At 42.9% G+C, this 20,673-nt stretch overlaps 1 protein-coding gene across 1 annotated transcript in view; it reads right to left on the bottom strand.

Annotated features, from left to right (window-relative positions):
• IQSEC3 (IQ motif and Sec7 domain 3) overlaps window positions 1-228 on the bottom strand; it is a 100,630-nt gene extending 100,402 nt beyond the window's left edge. The window contains exon 1 of the mRNA XM_021389394.1: window positions 1-228. Coding sequence (XP_021245069.1) covers window positions 1-220 — 220 coding nt within the window. The 5' untranslated portion in view covers window positions 221-228.

The raw sequence follows: 20,673 nt of genomic DNA, 5'->3' as shown, positions 1-20,673 counted from the left end.
GAGGGCCCGGGGGCGGCGCGGGGGCGGCGAGGGGCTCGGCGGGGGCCGGCTGCTGCCCGCGGAGGTTGCGGTTCTCGGTGCTCAGCTCGTCCAGCCGCCTCTCCAGCTCGTCGATGCGCTGCCGCTGGGTGTGGATGAGGCTCTGCTGGTTCTGCACGATGGCGGTGAGCTCCTTCAGGTAGAGCACGGCGCGCACCGGGTTCTCCAGCAGGCTCTCCATGCCCCGGCTTCCGGACCGGGCCCCTCTGCCCGGCCGCCGGCGCTCCGGCGAGAGCGGCGCGGGCTGCGGGGAGGCGCCTGGCCGCCCCACGCGCGCACACGCGCACACACACACACTCACACACGCTCGCTCACACGCGCGCGCGCACCCGCCTGACCAACAGGGCCCGCGCGCGGGCACGCGCGACCGGCGGCCGCTCGCTCACGAGCGCGGGGAGCGAAGCCAGGCTGCTCCGCGCCCGCCCCGGCCCCCACGCGCCACGCACGGCGAGGACGGGGGAAGGAGAGAAGGAAGAAAGGGGCGGGCTCCGCCGCCCAGACCCCGCCCCGCCGCGCACGCGCAGGGGGGCGGGGGGAGAACGGCGGCGGGGGTCCCGGTGAGGTGCGCGGGTTGAGATGCGCTCGCCGGTGCTGAGGGGAAGGTGTGGCGGGAGCGGGCTCCGCCTGGAGGCTCTCCGCATCGTAGAGCCTGTTGCAGCGCCCTGTCCTAGCGGCATCTGTAGATGTTGCTTTGGTGTTCGTTTTTTTTCCCGTCGTGCTTAAGTGACTAGAACAATTTGGGCTGCTTTTGTCTGCCCAACACTCGTGGTTTTTTTTTGTTTTTGTTTTTGTTTTTGTTTTTGCTTATCTTTTTAACGTGCAGAAGGCAGGACCAAAGATGAACCCGAGGGAGATGAACGTTGGAGAAATCTGCTGCATCCTCATACATGGAATCATAGAATCATAGAATCACCGCAGTTGGAAAAGACCTCCAAGATCGTGCAGTCCAACCATCCACCTATCACCAATATTTCCCACTAACCATGTCCCTCAGTGCCACATCCACACACTTCTTGAACACCTCGTGGGATGGTGACTCCACCCCCACCCTGGGCAGCCTGTGCCAGTGCCTGACCACTCTTACAAAGAATTTTTTCCTAACATCCAGCCTGAATCTCCTCTGGTGTAACTTGAGGCCATTTCCTCTTGTCCTATTGCTAGATATATTGGAGAAGAGGCCAACTCCACCTTGCCACAACCTCATTTCAGGCAGTTGCAGAGAGCAACACGGTCTCCCCTGAGCATCCTCTTCTCCAGACTGAACAGTCCAAGTTCCCTCAGCCACTCCCTATAAAGCTTGTGCTTCGAACCCCTCACCAGCTTTATCGCCCTTCTCTGGACATGCTCCAGGGCCTCAATGTCTTTCTGGTAGTGAGGGGCCCAAAACTGAACACAGCACTCGAGGTGCGGCCTCACCAGTGCTGTACAAAGAGATGATCACTTCCCTACTTCTGCTGGCTGCACTATTTCTGATGCAAGCCAGGATGCCATTGGCCTTCTTGGCCACTTGGGCACACTGCTGGCTCATGTTCAGCCGAGCGTCAACCCAGGTCTGTTTCTTCTACACAGACTTCCAGCCACTCTGCCCCAAGCCTGTAGCATTTCTTGGGGTTGTTGTGGCCAAAGTGCAGGACCCAGCACTTGGTCTTGTTGAACCTCATCCCATTGGCCTCAGCCCAGAGATCCAGCCTGTCCAGATCTCTCTGTAGGGCCTTCCTTCCCCCACGCAGATTCACACTTCCTCCTAACTTGGTGTCATCTGCAAACTTACTGAGGGTGCTCTCAATGCCCTCATCCAGATCATCAATAAAGATACTGAACAGGACAGGCCCCAGCACCGACCCCTGGGGAACACCACTTGTGACCGGTTACCAGCTGGATTTAACTCCATTCACCACCACTCTCTGGGCCCAACCATCCAGCCAGTTCTTTACTCAGCAAAGAGTGTACCTGTTGAAGCCACGGGCTGCCAGCTTTGCCAGGAGATTGGTGATTCATTTGAAGCTTTGGTCTCCATCAGCTTCTTAGGAAGAGAACAGGACTCCGTGTGGAGTTCTGCTTTGGTGTGCAGAGCTGTGGGTCAGAGACGAGATAGGCAGGTCCTCTGCTGTTTATTGTCATGCAGATTTGTCCATAGCTCAATAAATGCCTTCCCTGCCTTTCCCCATCCACAGCTGTAAGAGTTCGCAAACTTGGGTCTGACAAGCTATCTGCATGCTTTCTACCATATCCATTAACAAGTGGTCTGGCTAAGGGTTATATCCCTATTTACAAGAACTCCAGTGTAGATCCACAAAGAATTTTGATGATCTTTGTGAAGAGTTAGAAGCAGCAACCTTTCCAATCACGGCTGGTAACAAGCAGCCAGACCTGCTCCTAGGCAAGCACATGATTCAGCTGAGCATATGAAAGTTCCAAGTTCACAAAACAAAAATCAACTATTTTATGAATACCATTTTGAGAGGGTGGAACTACTTTCATTTTGCCTTTTCCTATCAGCAAAAACAGTACCGTAGCAAGGATCTCCTGAAGTGCAGAAACTGAGAAATGTAAAGAATCTCAGTTTCTGCAGATGAGCAGAAAGGTGTATTTTCAGTCTTTTCTGTTCACAGATAGCCTTGAAAATGTAAACTGATGGAAACAGGATCACCAGGATTAGAAACTCTTCACAGATTCCTTCTAAAAAAGAACTGCTATTCACAGTTCTTTACAGCAAGCACATAGATGGCTTTGGGGCATCATGAAACATTGTTGAATGTCCCCTGTATGCTGGAGGAAGACCCCAGAGAGAACTCTAAGAGCATTCAAATCCCACACGCTTACAATTTTATTGGAAAATTTTAAGGAAGACCTTCCATTGCCTAGTTTGTCATTGATGTCTTGTGATGGGGGTTTGGCCGAGCAGGAACTGAGCAAGGTGAGATATGGTTAGAGAGGAATGTGAAAAAAGGCACACACAGAAAGACAGGAGAGGTGAATGCAACAAAGATGTTTCTTGAGAAGTGTGGAAAACGTTAATTAGGAAATTGTGCTGGCATGTGGTCTCCTTTCAGTGACACAAATGAGCAGAAACAGTTCAATCCTTCCTCACAAGTATGGATTCCAGAGAAAACAGTGGAAATAATGTACTTTTGGCATTGACACATTTTGGGACAGAACTAGGGATAGCTGTGGTTGAAGTTGTGTGTACATACGCACAGATATAAAAGAGCTACCTTGTCCCTGTAAGGAGAGACTTTAAACATAGATTGGTTCTCCTGCGGAACAGATCAGCCATGCATAAGTACAGGTGAGGGTTTGACATGCTGGAAAGGAGCTCTGCAGAGGAGGACAGGGGTGTGCCAGTGGAAAACAGGTAGACCATGAAGCAGCAGTGTGCCCTTCTAGAGAGAGTGCAGCAGAGGGCTGCAAAGATGGTTAGGGCCCTGGAGTATCTCCCTCATGAGAACAGGCTGAGAGACCTGGGGCTGTTCAGCCTTCAGAAGAGATGACTGAGGGGAGATCTTATCAGTGCTTATAAATATCTAATGGGCAGAAGTCAAGTGGATGGGGCCAGGCTCTTTTCAATGGTGCCCAGCGACAGAACAAGGGGCAATGGACGTAACTGGAACATAAGAAGTTCCATGAACATGAGGAAAAACTTTTTTACTTCAAGAGTTACAGAGCATAGGAACAAACTTCTCAGAGAAGGTTATGGAGTCTCCTCTGGAGATATTTGAGACCCACCTGGACACTTTTTTATGTAGCCTACTCTAGTGAACCTGCTTTAGTGGGCAGATGGACTACACCGTCTCCGGAAGTTCCCTACAACCCCTATAATTATGTCATTCTGTGATTCTATGATTCTGTTTTAGATCTCAGGGGCTAGCCCTGTACGCAGTTCTGAATTCACACTGGACATAATGTTCCTTTACTGCCCAGTTGGGTAAAAGCAGTGGCAAAAAAAAAAAAAAAAAAAAAAAAAAAGGTCATGGACACTGTGCTGGCCCATCCACATACAGTAAGATAGGTTGTGGCATATATTCTTAAAGAAATAGTAACTAAAGAGAAAGATAACCCTGGTGTGAAAGGTCAGGGATGGGACAACACAGCTTGAAAGTCCCATGTCATGGTGCTTGAATGCTTATTGGTTGATGTTTTACTGCGGACCTGATATATTTATTCATTTTTTGCAGCTTTTATTTGCTTGACTGGCCTTGCTAGCCCAGTTTCTGCTCATAAAGCTCTGTAATAAATTAAACAGACAAAGACATACAGCCACAGATTGGTAAGTGAAAAATAAATAAGCTAGGAGAATCAGAGAGAAAGCAGTTTTCTGTATGGGTCTAGTGACTGGTAGACAGAAATTTTAAGACTCAGCCCTGACCTTCCAGGTTTCTACAGAGAACATGTACCAAAGAAAAATGCAACAGAATACTTTTGTGCCTAATATGAAAGACTACGCAGGGGTCTACTTATAAAATTTCAAGTTGCATAATCCTTCCTAATAAGAAAATTCAGTGAAGACAGTGTATTCGTTCAAGAGGAACGTGCAAAGATATCAGAAGAAATTTAATGTCTTCTTTTGCTCGGTAAGCAAGATTCCTGCATAGCTAGGAAACGCCTCCTCTTTTATCCAGCCATCACTGTGTCCCTTTGATTACATTGCCACAATGCCTAGCATATATCATTTGAAAACTCTGCACATTAGTGAAGTAAGCTTTACTATCTGTAGAAGATGAATGCTAGGATTGTAGCCATCAGAAATAGGGACATGGGGACACAGAGTGGTTAAATAACTTGTCCAAGGCCACACGGGAGGCAAGGCTGGGGGGGAGAGATCTCTGATTTAAGGCATCTTTGGCATTTAGCCCAATCATCAAGTCATTAAATGCCGCTGTTTCTCTTTGTAGGAGAGACGATATATAGAGGAAAACAGTGGTGAAGATGATGCAAGTATGAATTCTGCTAAAACTATTTTTGCTATAGCTAATTTGTTGGTATTGTGTTTTACAAAGTCCTGATTCTTTTCGGTCCATTCCAGAAAAAAAAATAATGAATAATAATGGATTAATTATGTTATTATGGAATAAAGTGGTTCCCTTATCCACTTAGCAAGGTGCTTGGGCGTTGCACAGACAATTACAATTAAAGTACAGCAGTAGTAATTAAAATAAGCGTGCATAATAAAAACAAAACAAAATGCAAATGAATAAAGCCCCAGGATTTAATGGAACAGTCTAATACTACAGGATTTAAATTTATATTTATTTAGCTATTTACTTCAGTCAGAGTAGAGTGGATCCACAAATAAGACTATACTAATAAGCATACATGATATGGAAGGTAGAAAAAATTTTAGTGTAGAGTGTTCTTGTAACTTTTTCTGAGAGGTTCTAATCCCTTTCCAATTTGCAACAGCTCATTGAAACTTGATGCGAACAAATTGTTCCCACCTTTTGACAAGTAGAGACTTCCCATGTTTTTCCATTTGAAATTCTATTCCAGGCATTTCCCACTTCTCAATTACATCTCCTTTTCCTGGACAGGAGCTCCAAGAAATCCAGGTATTCTTCTCTCAGTTTCTTGCACTGATCTCATTCTCCTGCACATTGTTGGCTGAGGGCTTCCCAAGTAAAAACTTTCTCCTGGTAGTTCAGTATCCATAGTGCTACCAGTGTGAGATACAGCTTAGGTTCCCAGCTATGATTTTATTGTCTTTTAATCATAAGCTTATGATAGTTTTGTGGTTTTGTTTCTTATACATACTTCAATAAGACATGTATTTCTATTGTCTTTCTTTTAGGAGAATTATGCACAAGCACACCTGAATACAACAAAGATTATTGATATCAAGTCTTTACAGCCCAAGGAATGGCAGGTATAATGTTGGCCAACCCACGTGAACTCACATTTTCTCCCCACTTCTTCCTGTTCCTCTTAAACTGTGAAAGAAATTTGAGTGAAATCATTACATCCAGTGGTGTTTCCCAATTTATATATTCTCATTCAGTTATTAAAAAGAATGTACAAGGAAGCATTAGACAAATAATCTTAAAAACGAAGAACTGAGTAGCAAGAAGAGGGGTAGGGAAGGAGAAAGGGAAAGGGAAGGGGAAGGGGAAGGGGAAGGGAAAGGAGAAGGAGAAGAGGAAAGGAAAGGGAAAGGGGAAGGGGAAGGGGAAGGGATGGGAATCACAGTCTTCTGTTGCCATCTTCCAGTCTGATTTCCGGGGGAAGATGGGGCTCTTCCACCCCCACTTGGAATTGAACAGCTGCTTGAGAAGAGATTCTTAAAACTACTCATAAACAGCCTACAGAACAAAAATTTCCTGCAGGGATTAGATGAATAATTTCAAAATAGAAGATAGAATCAAGACAATCACAATGTACTCATACATAATTCATGCATGGGAAAAAAAATCTGCATCTCCTAAATGCTTCTTTCACTCAGACTTCTTTCACTTAAGGCCTCATCCAAAACTATTCAGATCAATGAGAGATGTTTCAGCATCTTGAGTCTAAGCGAAGTTAGTATCTGCTTACACCTGTTAAATAGATGGATAAACTGAAGCTAAGACCATGTGTGTTGCCCGTGATCACAAAGGGCACCATTGTGGGTCTGTAATCACTAAGAACTGGAGTCAAGAGCAGTATTTCCTCTAATTTAGATGAGGATTGAGTAAAGGCAGGAGGAGTCCTCTGGCATCCTACTTTTGATCCTGCACCAAAAGACTCGGTGGTATAGTCTGCAGTCTTACCTATGTACTTTAAAATGAAATCTACAACATGCTGAACTATTTCTCTCATGTTAGGGCTGTCAAATTGTTAATTTAAACTGATACCATGAAATCAGAAGCAAAGGGAAAATATCTTATTCTATAAATCAAACATAAAGAGCTGAGATGTGGTAAGCACAAATGCTTCAGTTTCTATCATTGCTCTTTTTTTTTTTCTCTTCAGTGGAGTACAGCTAAACTGACATATAAATATTTCAAAACATCTGCTCATCAAGAAAAAGGTATGAATTCTGTATTGTAGCCTTAGCTGAGATGTGTAGTTTTGACACATTTGAAAATCTTGACTATATTTGAAATGTGCTATTGCAACCTTGCATTATTTACTGCAACTTTAAAGAATGAAAGTCCCTATTTGGAATGCACTTTCCTTTTTAATGTGGCTAAATGTTACATTATTTCCTGTCTTTTTCATGAAATAAATCTTTGCCCACTTAATTGATTAATTCTAGAGAGGAAAAGCTGTGCAGAGACATTTTCTTCTGTGTCAGTCAGGGTTTTGTTTGAACTGACAGTTGTTGAGTTCTTTATAAACACTGCGGTAAAATGAAAAAGGTGGAAAATGGGCTTAACTCTCCAAATCTTATCTGACCAGTCCCACTGACTTAAGCAAAGATTTTCAGATGGGACAAGTTTGTGTGATCTGACCTTGCATAAGACACACCAAATAAAAATAATAATATTTTTAAAAATGGAATAGTGTTAAGTCTAATCTTATACTTCAAATAGAAGATTTTTCTGCAGTGGCAGAGATCAAATTTTAGTTAAGAAAACAGCAAAAAAAAAATATCAACATGCATGAACAGAATAAATCTCAGTTAAGGCTACAATATACCATTTTTCTGATGAGCAGCTGTTTTAAAATATTTATATGTCAGTTTAGCTGTACTCCACTGAAGAGAAAAAGAAAGAGCAATGAAAGACACTGAAGCATCTCCATATCTCAGCTCTTGCTTTATTTATTTTGCTCTTGATTTATAGAACAAGATATTTTCCCTTTGCTTCTGATTTTGTGATATCAGTATGAATTAAAAATTTGACAGCCCTAAAACAAAGAGAGTTCAGCTTGTTGCAGATATCTTTTTAAAGAACATAGGCAAGACTGCAGACCATGCCACCTGGTCTTTTGGTGCAGAACCAAAAGCAGAGTGCCAGAGGACTCCTCCTGCCTTTACTCAATCTTCTTCTGAAGCAGAGGAAGCGCTGCTCTTGACTCCAGTGCTTTCTGATTGCAGACCCAGAGAGGCATCCTGTTTCACCTTGAAAGAGTGGCTTGTTTGGTCTGTACTTGTATTATATAACAAGGGTAAGCAGATGCTGACTTTTCAGGGAAATTTAGGCCAGGACAAATCAATAAAACATCTGGCCCAACACGTTACATAGTGTAATCCTGCGCAGCTACTGAACCTGGAACTTGAACTTATTAATAATAGATCTCCAGAAATGCCTCTGGTACCACTATAAAGGTAGTAAAATGTAGAGAATTTGTCTCATTCCTCAGTATTATGTTCCCGTAGTTAATCCCTGTCAGTGTCGACAGGTTGGAGTATTCTTCTCATTTGAATCTATGCTTTCTACTTTGCAGCCATGAGTATTTAAAGAGCTCTTTACTCCTAAAGATTTACTCTCCTTGAAGGTGACTGATCAGATCACCTGATGATATTATTTTTAGCAAGCTAAACATACCGAACTCTTTAAATGATGCTTTTTTTTTTTTAAATTTAAGTCATTCTTATGGATTTTGAGATAATTCTTCATACTTGGTGATACACAGTGTGGTTCATGTTAAGGTAAGCCAAATGTTTGATGAAGAGGTCTCTGTTCTAAAGTGTTGCTGTCTCTTTTTGCTTATAATTTATGGGATCAGGCTTACCTTGGCCTTCAAGTCTGCTTATCAACAGGATCGGTCTCACTGCAACATGCTGACGTGTGATAAATATTTCTGTGGTTTATTTCAGCACCTAAAATAATTCTAAGGAGCAAATGCAGAACCAAAAAGGACCCTATGACTCAAAACCAAAAGAACTTGCTCCTGACTTTTCTTTGAGGAACATGACACAATTATTTCAGACAGCTACCACCATCCATATTCCTGCAACTGACTCCGTACAGCAGAACTTCTGTCTGCACAGCTTCTTTCAAAGGATACAAAAGACCACTCTGTTTTAGGAGGCCCAGCTGTAAGAGCAGGAGGAGGGTCAGACAGTGGTAGACCTCTAGTTTTTGTGTTATAGGCATTAACCTAACACAAGAAAGTTGTAGTGATTATGTACAGACTCTGTGTGCACGCTACTCTGTCCTGTGAATTTCTTCACAAGCAATGGGATTTTGGCAATGGTTGAAGCCAATCTAGTGATAAGGCAAGCAGCTAAGACCTTACAATGTTTTAATTTGGCCAGAGACAAATTCCCCACTGGTTTGCTTGGTTACTATATTTGTCCATTCCCCCCTGTAAAAGCAGCCTTTTCAGAAAGTGGGTAGAAGCATCTCCTCAAACAATATTGCACTCATTTTTAATGTATGGGAAAAAGAAAGAAAAAAGAAAAAAAGAATCCCAAAAGCTCACAGCAACTCCGCTGCTTCTCTTCATCCCATGCAGAGATGACAGTTGAGTTACTCCCTCCCTCTGCAGCACTCTGCAGCACTAACCTTGGCAAAGTGGAAAGAGAAATGGCAAAAGATGAGAAGTTTTTTTTGCTGGAGGGAGGTAGGGCTTAGGAGCCGAATAGCATGTGGATGGTGAAGAGAGAAAAATGATGTGAATTGGGAAGCATGATACACAGGGAGACAGATGCAGAATTAATAGGGTGCAGGGAACTGAGTATAAATAGGCTGTTAGTCATTGGGGTGGGCAGAACTGAGGCAGGGAGACTGATGTTTGGTCTGCAGGCAAGACTGATGTGGAAGTTGTGGAGGAGAAGTGAATGTTCATAAAGAGGCAGAAAGGTGCAATGGCAGGAGGTTTCTGAAGTGTTTCTCAGTAAACTGAAGAGATTGGCTGAGTATATGTTATAAAGACATGCTGAGTATGGTTGAAAGGAAGACTCCGAACTCAAAAGTTAGGATGAGATCTACTGTGTAAGACTTTAAGGACATACTAAGTAACAGCCAAAATCAGATGCCTAGGAAAGATAATTACAATGGGAGCAACACAAAGTGATGCTTTCCCCATATATGCTTCCAGCCAGACTTCCTGAGCTGAGGGTAATATCCTTGCAATTAAAAAAAAAAAAAAACCCTCAGTGCATTTGTACCAGCTTGGCTGGTCTCCTTTTGCACCTGTCTGAAATGTTAGCATTCACCTTATCCTTCAGCAGGAAGCCTCAAGAATTTTGCTTCAGCTTTATTTACCTAGCAGGTAATGCAGAACTGAGGAATGCCGATAGCATTGCATACCTGAATGAGGAATCAAGGCCACAGGAGCAAATAGAATCCTCTCTCCAATGATGTCACAACAGAGGACCCTGTAGGTACCTGGGCTGGGTCACAAGACAATGCCAGTCCTTCCACTGACTCAGTCTTAGTTTCAGATCTGTATCCTAAAGTAGCCAGAGTTGTTTGTGGATGTCTTAAGTTATGATTTGTTTAAAAGCTTCCCATCTGTTTAGGTTTGTACTGTTTCATACGCATTTAAATTACTGCTGGATGGATGTGGTAGAATGATGATTTTGGAAACATTCTCATTGTTTTTTAATTTCTTATGTGCTATGTTTTCTACAGAGATCAGCACAAAAAGGCAAAACACAACCAACTGTGACAGAATGTATAAAACAGCATGAGCTGCCTACAGATAATGAAATGAAAACCATCCGAAATAGTAGATACCGATGTGAATCATGACCAATAAGGCTATTTGTAACAATAAACATCATCTATGTCATATAAACAAATCACAAATATTTATTAAGATAACAAACAGATTATTAATAGGCAGACATCCCAAACTCAGATCACATCTTTCAGTCCAAGTACATAGAAATTAGCAGCCAAATCTGCCAAAATAAATTCAGCAATCTCACAGAGGTCATCACACCTAACAAATAAAAAGAGAGAGAGAGAGAGAGAGGAAATGCACAAAAGAGGAGAAAGCAGATAAGCATATTTTTTTCCTTCTACCAATATGACATAGTTTTAGAGGGATCGGGCTGCATTTAGTGCTACTAAAGATGATACAAACATGATGATAGAAAGAAAAAACTGGAGGCAGGGGTGAGGGAGAGGCTTCCCCTGGTATCTGAATCTCTGACCCCAATCCTGCTCCAGGCAAGTAGGAACATGAGACATCATTTTGGAATCAGTGGGTTCAAGCTACACACAAAAATTTGTCTAGCTGGAGCATCTGCTTCCAGTTGCCAATTTTTACTAGTCTTTCAGATGCAGATAGGTTTTGTTGATATGGCATGAGTTTTGCTGTTGTGAAAAAAAAGGAACAGAGTATTGACTAGTGGTTTCAGAATGAAGATAGACAGATTAAAAAGTGAAATCAATTCAGTTTTCAGGAGGAGCTAAATAAAAACAGTCATTGCTTAATGCAAACCTAGCATCAACGTATCAAGCAGGTGACGGATCTCCAGCCCTGAGCTTCTGGAAATTGAGAGGTCGAGGTTGTAGCAGCAGAGGGAATTCTTCCATAATGTACATCTGTATGTTTCACAGCACATGTTTCAGGACATAAGCAGTATTATACCAAACTGAATGGAACAGGCATAGATAATACTGTACGTGACTGAAACAATGTTTTGAGCATTAATTTATTGTGTATCCGTACCTTCTGTGTAGGTAATGACGCACACTCAAAGCCAAGCTCCCACTGCCTTGGCATGGATATTTTCACAGAGACTGTAACACAGTTTGATAGTCCACCTGTCCTGGCTGGGACTCTAGAAAGGAGCAGGAGCAAAACTACCCTATCATTGCTAGTGCTGGCTCAGCTAAATCCAGGGAGTTCCTGTAATGGGAGCCCAAGTGGAGACAATATTCTGGTGACTCTGTCATCTTTACCACAGTGTTAATTAACCCTCTTCATCCTTGCTGGCACTTCCAGTGGCATCACTGCTGCTTCAGCTGAACCGATAGCAAGTTCTGACCAGAGCTTGTTCGTGCTTAAGCATCTATGCTGCAGGCTTCAAACTGTTTGTTCAGTGGGCTCCTGGAAAGTTCAAACCCTCTGTTAGAGGAAATGTAAAGCTAAAGGCAAGGGTTCACTACATGACTGCAAAGTCAGAGAGTAAGACTCTTATTGACTTTAGTGGGAGCTATGCTCTCACCCTGTATGATGCTTTTCTAGTGGTTCTGGAGTAATGGTGAATATGAAGTATTTTGCAGCAATAATCAAGGTGGAGTAACGTGCCACAGTTTTCATGGCTACCAGGAATAATGCCCCAAATAAAATCAGGAGCTCTCAACTGAAAATACTAGTCAGCACAGTAAGAAAGAAAGGGCTGCTCCTACTCCCTGCTGGAGCCAATGCCATTGCTGCCAGGCCAGTCTGAATTTTAAGGATTATTCTTGTAGCTGATTTATATTTTCATTTGCCTTCTGATAAGTCCTGCTTACTCACTTTGAGCTACCCAAAATAATTCCACTTTTTTCTTTATGTTTATACATTTGAATCCTTTCAGATGTTTCCCAGTTGCAGACACTGTTTTGTGAAGGTCCTGAGTCCTTTGACTCCCTTACAAACCAGTTTCCTGCTCCTAATACTTTTTGACTTACCTGTCCTGGCCATCTCTGTGCTTAGCCTACTTCCCTGTCTGCTGGAAAGGTCAAGGCCAGAAGTCCCTCTCCCCACACACGAACACACCCATTACCACCTACTTTTAATGGTAGGAGTACCCCAAGGCTTTTGCAGGCAGAGGAGACCTGCACGGTTTCAGCAGACAGAGAAGGATGCAGCTTGTCATTGCAATTCTAGCTCAGCACTCCTGCCTGGCAGCAAAATATTCTGAAAATAAAATGTATAGAGAGCACACCCCCACCCCCAAACAAACTTACTGCATTTCTGGGATTAAACTTGATTTTCTGCATTCAGTGTGAAATTCAAGGGCATATTCATTATTTACATAGATTTGAGATCATGTCTTTGTTGATGACTGAAGCTCAGCCTGAACTGAGAGGTTTGGAGGTTGGCTGTGGTCCTATCTCCCTTCCTGCTGGAAATTTTTGGTGCCTGGCTCATTTCAGTGAATGTACTCACCCATGACCAAAGGCCATGTTGAAACTGATGAAGTGAATTGTTTGTCATAAATTGTTTACTTGCCAAAATAAGCATTCAGTGAATGCAAAATTATTTGCAAATTTGAAATGCACTCAGTAAACATGGACATTTAAAACAATGAGGACAACATCATAGGAATGCCAAATTACTTCTTTTGTGTATGTGTGTTTTTGAACATACTGCTTGGATTTCCCAGATGAAATCACAAGGCTGGGAGGGACAGAGGGGAGAGTTCTACACCATCACCCAGCTGCAGCCCTTCTATTTCAGCAGCCCCTGCTCAGGATGCTCACATGGACCACGACAGACTCATGTCACAGAGGTCATAGACTCATGTCATGTGCCACAAAGGTGCGCTAATGTAGCCCATTTCTCAAGGGAGAGGCTTTAACATTGGAACTTAAGGTGCACCCCCTTCATGCTCCCCAGTTCATAGGAAACTCTCCACACTTGTGATTTTGGAGGGTGTACTTTTTTCTAATCCTTTTGTCTTCTCCCAAGAACAGGGAAGAAAGGAATACAAGGGGTAGTTATTGATGCTTAACTTATTTTATTTTTTTTTAAGAATGAGTTATGCAGTTTAGCTAGCACATAGAGGTACTGTTAGAAATATTTATCAGATAAATGCACTGATTTTATTATGGAACAATGACAAAAATACTTACTGTTGAAATGGATATTGTGTCGCATACAATATTATTTTTGCCTGTTGACATCTCTCTAAAATGGAGGGAGGAATTAAAGGCTGAAGTAGGAAATGTATATCCTACTGCTTTGCAAATGAGAAAGAAGATTGTATCTGTAGCTCTTAGAAAAAGAATTAAGGACTCAATGTTATAATACAGATGCAAAGTAAATTCATGTTTCTAGGGAAGAATCTTGTGAAATTAACAACAGTTATTGCAATGCTATTAATATAGCATAATTTTAAGGACCACCAGGAAATTTGGCCTGCAGCACGAAAGAGTTATAGTACTCTAATGCGGTAAGATTTGAAATGAAAAAAGAAAACTTCACGTGAATACTTAACAGCAATAGAAAGCATTTGAAAGATTGAAATGCAAGAGTGATAACACCACTAGAAATGTTTAATACCTATTTCACTGCTCATTCAGAAAGGATACATATCACATAAGAATATCAAGTTTTCTCTAGATCTTCAGTTGGGTAGCAATTAGAAAATTACCTCTGAAGGTGATGCCTAAGTTCTTACGTGAATCTAGTCCTTTGCTTTTATTGCTCATATCTGGAAAACAGTGTCAGAATTAACACTGTCCCCAAACAACCAAATAGATAATAATTTACCTTAAATCTGTGTTTGCTTGGTTTTGATTTACCAAATACACTGAAAGGTTTGTTCTGGGGTTGACTTGGGGAAAAAGCAGAGTTTAATTTTTAGAATTCAACAACTGCATCAAATAATCAATTATTCACACAACCCTGCCATTTCAACACCCACTTAAATCCTTAAATAGGAGCTGCGAGTAACAGCAAAGAGTTTGGATGAACTTCTTCTCACAGGGGTGAGTCTTATTCCCACAGATTATTGATTTCTTTTATTTAGTTTTTATATTTGAAAAGATGAAAAATTGTTTCCAGCTTGAAACGAACTCTGTAGGAACAAGTTTTTATTAAAGGATTTTTTTCAGTTCTTTTCTTTTTTTATCACATATTACTTCATTTTCTGAAATATGCTTCTGGGAGGCAATGTCAAAAGTACAATGAAATGGTACCAGACTGAGTTCTAAATGATGGTGACAATAATTAAAATGAATTATCTCATCAAAGCTTCCTTTTTCTTTTTCTATTTCTTTTTTTTTTTGCTTCCCTCCTCTCATTATTCAGTTTGAAAACAAGCTGTCCTGAAGTGTCACACCGTCACTATTTAGACAAACATTTGTCAATAGACTCTTAATGTATACTAATATTTGAGTAGGCTTTTTAATGTAACATCTTTCTCTGGTTATATTTAACTCTAATCTTTAACATAGGGTCCTACCTCTCTTTTCATGCTTCTCTTTTTTATTAGCTTTCCAGATATATTCAGAAAGCCCCTAATTTGCATCCAACAATGACTTATGCCTTGAAGCATTAAAATGTACATTTAAAAACATCGGAGCTAATAGTAGAAACTGATAATACGCTATTAAAAGTTCCTGGTTTAAATATACGTGATTTGAAAAATATGAATTTTTTAAAGAGCTATTTAAAAAGAGGAGGAAATGTTCTTGAAAATTCCATTCCATCTTTTTTTCCTTTAGGAATTAAAAGTCCAGAAGATTAAAAAAAAAAAAAAAAAAGTCAGGTCCAAAGCTGGGTGGAGAGAGTACAATGAATTTTCATCGGAATCCTGACATTTGTTTGAGAATTTCAGAATAGACAATAAATAAATAAATGTCCATGTTTTTGGGACAAGGTCAACTGTTCAGCACCCATGTAGCTCTAAAGGAACTTGGTGGATATGGTCAGGATCAGAAGAATGATGCAAACGATGACTTGCTAACATAGTGAGTCAGTAGTTGTGGCTCCTTAGTTCTTGGGATAATGTCCTCTTCAGGCAGCAGAAGGGGATTAGTCAATCCATGGCAACTCCTGACTTTTATAATAGCAATAAAAGCATGGCTCAGCAACGGGCATGGGATTATGAGTAAACATTCAGTAAGACTGGATCAGAGTTTGTATCTGAAATGAGGTAGAAGACATTTCGTATTTGGGAGTGTACGCAGCTCCTCTCAGACTTCTATGTGTTGACTTCAAAATCAAGCCCTGTGTGTTTGCTAGGAGCATGGTTAAGAGGATGCCTTAGAATACTTGTTGCTTTTGTCTTATGGTCATGGCTGCTCTTAATATTTCTCTCTTTATTTTTTTCTAAAGGCCTGGTGCAGGATGTTTGATCTATTGTCGGGTAGCCTAGTGGGAATACTCTGCTCAGTTACGCAAGGAGCAGGGATTTGATCCCTAACTCCTGTTATCATGCTCCTAGGAATACACGGTTACAAAAATAAAAGCATTAGCCTGCAGCCATCCTGCTGTGTGCCATGCTCTTGTCAGATCTCACATGTTCAGCAAGGTCAGGCCTGCTAAGGACTCACGTGGGTGGGGGGTGCCATGGGGATGTGGAAAGGAGACACAAAATAAAAGACCGTGCATGAAACACCTTCCCCTTCTGTGCTCCACCTTACAGAGCTTCTATTCTGTCTCCTCTCTTGTCTACTTTTGTTTTGTTACTTTCTGTCTCAGACGTGCCATTATTTCCTAAATGTGCATTTTTTTCCTTTTTTTTTTTAAGTGAGCAAAGGCAATCTCTGTGCATATGCGAACTGCCACAGCCTGAGCCCTACATGGAATGCTGCAGCAGTTGGTGCCCTACAGAACAAGCAGCAGTCTGATGGACAGTGCAGGCATGGGGTCTCAGAAGAGCTTTGGCACTCAGGAAAGATAAGTAATGTGATGCTGGCAAGTGGCATTTCAAGCCGTGAGTTTGGGATGAGGAGGAGGAAAGTGAGGCAGAAGCAGAAGGGGATGAGGAGGAGGAAAGTGAGGCAGAAGCAGAAGTGGATGAGGAGGGACCACAAGAGGAGCAGCAGAGAGAAAGGCAAAGGGTAAGAGATGGTGCTTCTGTCAACTTCAGGCTCTAGTTTGCTCCATTACACTGCATCTTATCCCAAATCTTCCTTAGTAGGGTAAGGCAGTTTGAGGGGAGGCACGTGGGAGAAATGTCTTGCACAAATCTGAGTCAGCAGAAAGCTTGTACAGAAGGATAGGTGGCTGCTTTTTAGCACCTGAAACAACAACACTCAGAGGTAACAGAAATACTGAATGTCATACTTAAAGCATCTACAGCTTCCTAAAAAGTATGACAGTGCTTAGCAGATTGCTGTTCCCAAACGATAGAACATCATTTAGTAACGTGTAATTTCAGCATTCTGAGAGCGTTCACTGATCATTACTGAGCACTGAGGAGGTGCTAGTTGTCACCAGACACAGAAAAAGGAAGAGATGTCCAAGCAGTATCCTGCCTGCTCCTCTAAGACTACCACAAAAACAAAAAAAAAAAAACAACCCAAAACATTAAGAGTCAGGCCTGGAGCAAAACCTGATGTCCAGACACTTCTAAACATTAGGTGAATTTAATCCTATGCCCAACTGCAGTAGCAAAACTCCTCAGATCTGAGAAACTGCAAAACTCTGGGGAAGTCTGAAATAAGATCCTATCTCTTTTCTGGCCCTCCCCTGACCTTGTGCAGAAACAACTCAGCCAGCTCTGCCTGCATGTTTGACAAATGCTATTCAAGGGGCCAGGAGAAATTTCCGGCATCTTCAAAATACACAGTCACAGCAGCGCTCTATATTCCACTCACCTTCCCTTTTTGCATTTTCCCTTCAGGTTCTGAGTTTTATGTTATTAAATTCTGGTGTAAAACATTATAATAAATAATAAGTAGCAATATTTTCCATCCTAAAGATATCAAAGGTGGAAAAATGTTATCGTTTCCATTTTTCTAGTGAGGAAAGTGAGGCACTAATTACTTGCCCAAGGTGACTTTGCTCAGTAAAAGATACTGCAGCAAGAGAAAGAGCAAATTAATTTAATGTTTTGAAGGCTGGGTGTTAGTTTTTTTTCTCAAGAAAAAGCACTCCGGTGGAAAAATGCAGTTTCAGAAAAGTGAAAATGAGTTGAAATACAATGTGAAACTAAAAGAGCTGGCTCTTGCACATAAATTGGTGGCTGTTCCACAACAATAGATGAGTGATCAGTTTGTGTATTGCAATCAAGAAATATATGCCTTTACGTGAGTTCTGCATGTAGCAGAAGGGCTTGAATGTTACTGTGACAGAAAAGCTAACAGACAGAATAAGCACTCTAGAGGGAAAACAGGGAGAAGACAAATGCCCCGAGCTGCTTTGGATCAGCCCCACTGCTCACAGTGAGGATCAGTACAGACAGCAGAGCCAAGCGTGCAAAGCCTCTGTGCAGCCTGCAAGAAGAGCAGTGGAAACAATCTCTTTCATTTCTCCCACAGGCCAAGGGCAAAACCAGATCTGCCCTGAGGGTGAGGGAGGGTCTGAGCCACTACCCTGCCATGGCAGAACAAAGTGCCTGGAAGTGCATAAGCAGGATCTCTTCACAGCAATCCTGACTAGAGTCTCCTGTTGGTATCGACTTGGGGAATGGCACTGGGAAAGCTGGAAGGCATTTTCCAAACCAGCAGCTAGCGTATTTCCTAATTGCAAAGTCCCTGAAACACTGTCATGCATGACTTGGCACACCACTCAATGCTTCTTCTGGCAACCTATGAAAACTGACGTCTAACTGACTGAATGGGAAGAAGGACCTCTGTCTAATCCTCCCTCACCTGGGCAACAATGCTCAGTAGCATTCCCTGTGCTGGGGGAGAAAAATCCTGTGCCTGGTTTTATTTTTCTTTGCTAAAACTTGCCAGCATAAAGCAGAGAAAGGGGAGTTTGGTGGATGTGGGTGTCAGCCAGCTCCTCAAGGATCCCATCCTCAGTACCACAGAAGAATATGCAGCAAGATGTTATGAAATGCAAACATTAAAGAGAGAGAAGAAACCATGTCCACAGTGCTGCTCAGCCTCTCCCTGCCAGCTGTGTGGGCTGAGAGAAGCAGACAGACAGAAACCATGCCCCCAGCCTGCCTGCATGCCTGAACTCATTGTGGCACATAGCCGCTGCTCTCCCAGTTTGCCTCTGGATTATTTCTGTGCTGGTAACACCTACACATTCCCAGTCAGTTAGGTCTTGTCTGCACAGGGAAGATGTTTGATGTGTGTCAGGGTTACACAGGAGTTCACTATGATTTATGGCATCTCGCCCACTAACGCAGTCTCCCTGGTGCTTTGTCCAGTGCACCGCTACGCTGCTGTCACTTCTTCCTCTGGGCTCACCGTGTCCCTGCTGCTCTTCCACCCATCCATCTCTCTGCCTCCCCAGCCTAAGACTCACTCTCTTCCCTCTATCCAGTTCTGTTAGCTCTCTTCCTGCCTCGCACTGAGGCATTTGGCAAACCTGCTGTTTCCCCATCCTCAGGCTGAGAGGGGAACACGAGAAGGGGCTGCATCAGCCTGCCTCCACCTTCTGCTTCCTCTTGAATTTTATAAATGCAGAATTGGATTTTTATCTGAGCAGCAGAAAGCATTTGGAGGTCTTTCCGTCAGCAGTATATAAATAAAAATGGATCAGAATAGATTGGATTGTTGCTTCTTACATCCGCTTCCCTATTTTGTCTCTGACAGGTCCCGACACCCACACACATGCTCCTTACTAAGACTTTGCTAGATCTCCTTTTTTTGTCTGCTTTGAGTTTTGGCATGATTTTACATTCCTCCCTCCCTTTTCAAAGCTCTTAGCCAGGCTCAGAGGGCTTAGGCCTTTTGCCCTGACACTCTGCATACTGATGGGCCTTACCAACCCCATCATTAAAACATCACAAAGGCAACCACCTGGGCAAGGCTCTGCCATGGGCAAGCCGCAGCTGCTCATCTCCTCTGGGGTCTGTGAAGTCCAACACTGCTCCTCCCCAGCAGCCTGCAGCAAGTGACTCTGACTGGACTTCCCCCTGTGATGGAGCAGGACCGAGCCAGAAATCTGCAACAGGCATTTAGGTAATGCATTTGCCCTTTTTCCTCAAGTTGTATATGCATGAGCAGACCCCGATTTCTTCAAATGTCTTCACTGTTTGAAGAGAAATGCCCTCTTTTTTTTTTTTTTTTCCCTCTGGTGCGCTGTTTTTAATGCTATGTATGAATCACAAGCATTCCCTGTGTGCATTCCGAAACTGATATTTGCTATTCAAAGAGTGGTAAGGTACAACTGGTTAAGTTACTCTTGAAGAATTGTTTCTGATCCTGAAGTGGAGGAACATGCAAATACCTCTGTCATGCGTAGCATATACCCCTTCAAAGTGTGGTTTTAATATTTACAGATGCAGTACTGAAATACACTTTCCATGAATATTTGTGCTGGAGGAACTTGATTGCTTGAATGTGCACATTAAGGGAGTATAAAAGCAACACGAGAACAAGCGGGGAGAATGTGCTTTAAAAAAAAAAAATAGAAGAAAACATTCACTATTTTATAAAGTCAAATTTTAAATCGCTCGACTCAAACATGAGCACTGGAGAGAAAACAAGCAAGTGTATGAGTCAGAGATTCCCCTTTTGTTTGCTGTGCTCAGCAGCAGATCCGTGGCAGCAGACACGCAGCAGGGCACAGAAGCAGGGCTGAGAGCAGAAATAAGCAAACTCCATCTGCAGAGTTTTCTCTCAGACGATGACTCCACAACACATGGGTGGGAATAAGACTGCTGTGCCAGCACCCTTTCCCCTCACAGCTGGGGCACTGCTCACAGAAGCACAGCGTTGTGACGGCAGCCTACAGCCTCCCTCACCCAACACCCAGCAGCACTCCAGTGCCCTGCTGGGGCTTGGGTCACGCTGTTAGGCTACCCAACACAGGGATGCCAGCAGTACCAGGAAGGGCACGAGCAGGACAGGGAACATGACATCTGTCCCTTCTGGGCCAGGAGATCGGGCACGGGTAGGACCGAAGGATGCCTCAACATGGCGAACGGCCCCGCCCGCCACGTGCCTCCCACCTCTCTCCCCCACTCTCACCGCG

This window comes from Numida meleagris, chromosome 1 (assembly GCF_002078875.1).
Source record: "Numida meleagris isolate 19003 breed g44 Domestic line chromosome 1, NumMel1.0, whole genome shotgun sequence".
NCBI lineage: Eukaryota > Metazoa > Chordata > Aves > Galliformes > Numididae > Numida > Numida meleagris.
Note: the sequence above shows the minus strand (reverse complement) of the source record. Positions and strands in the feature narration are given on the sequence as shown.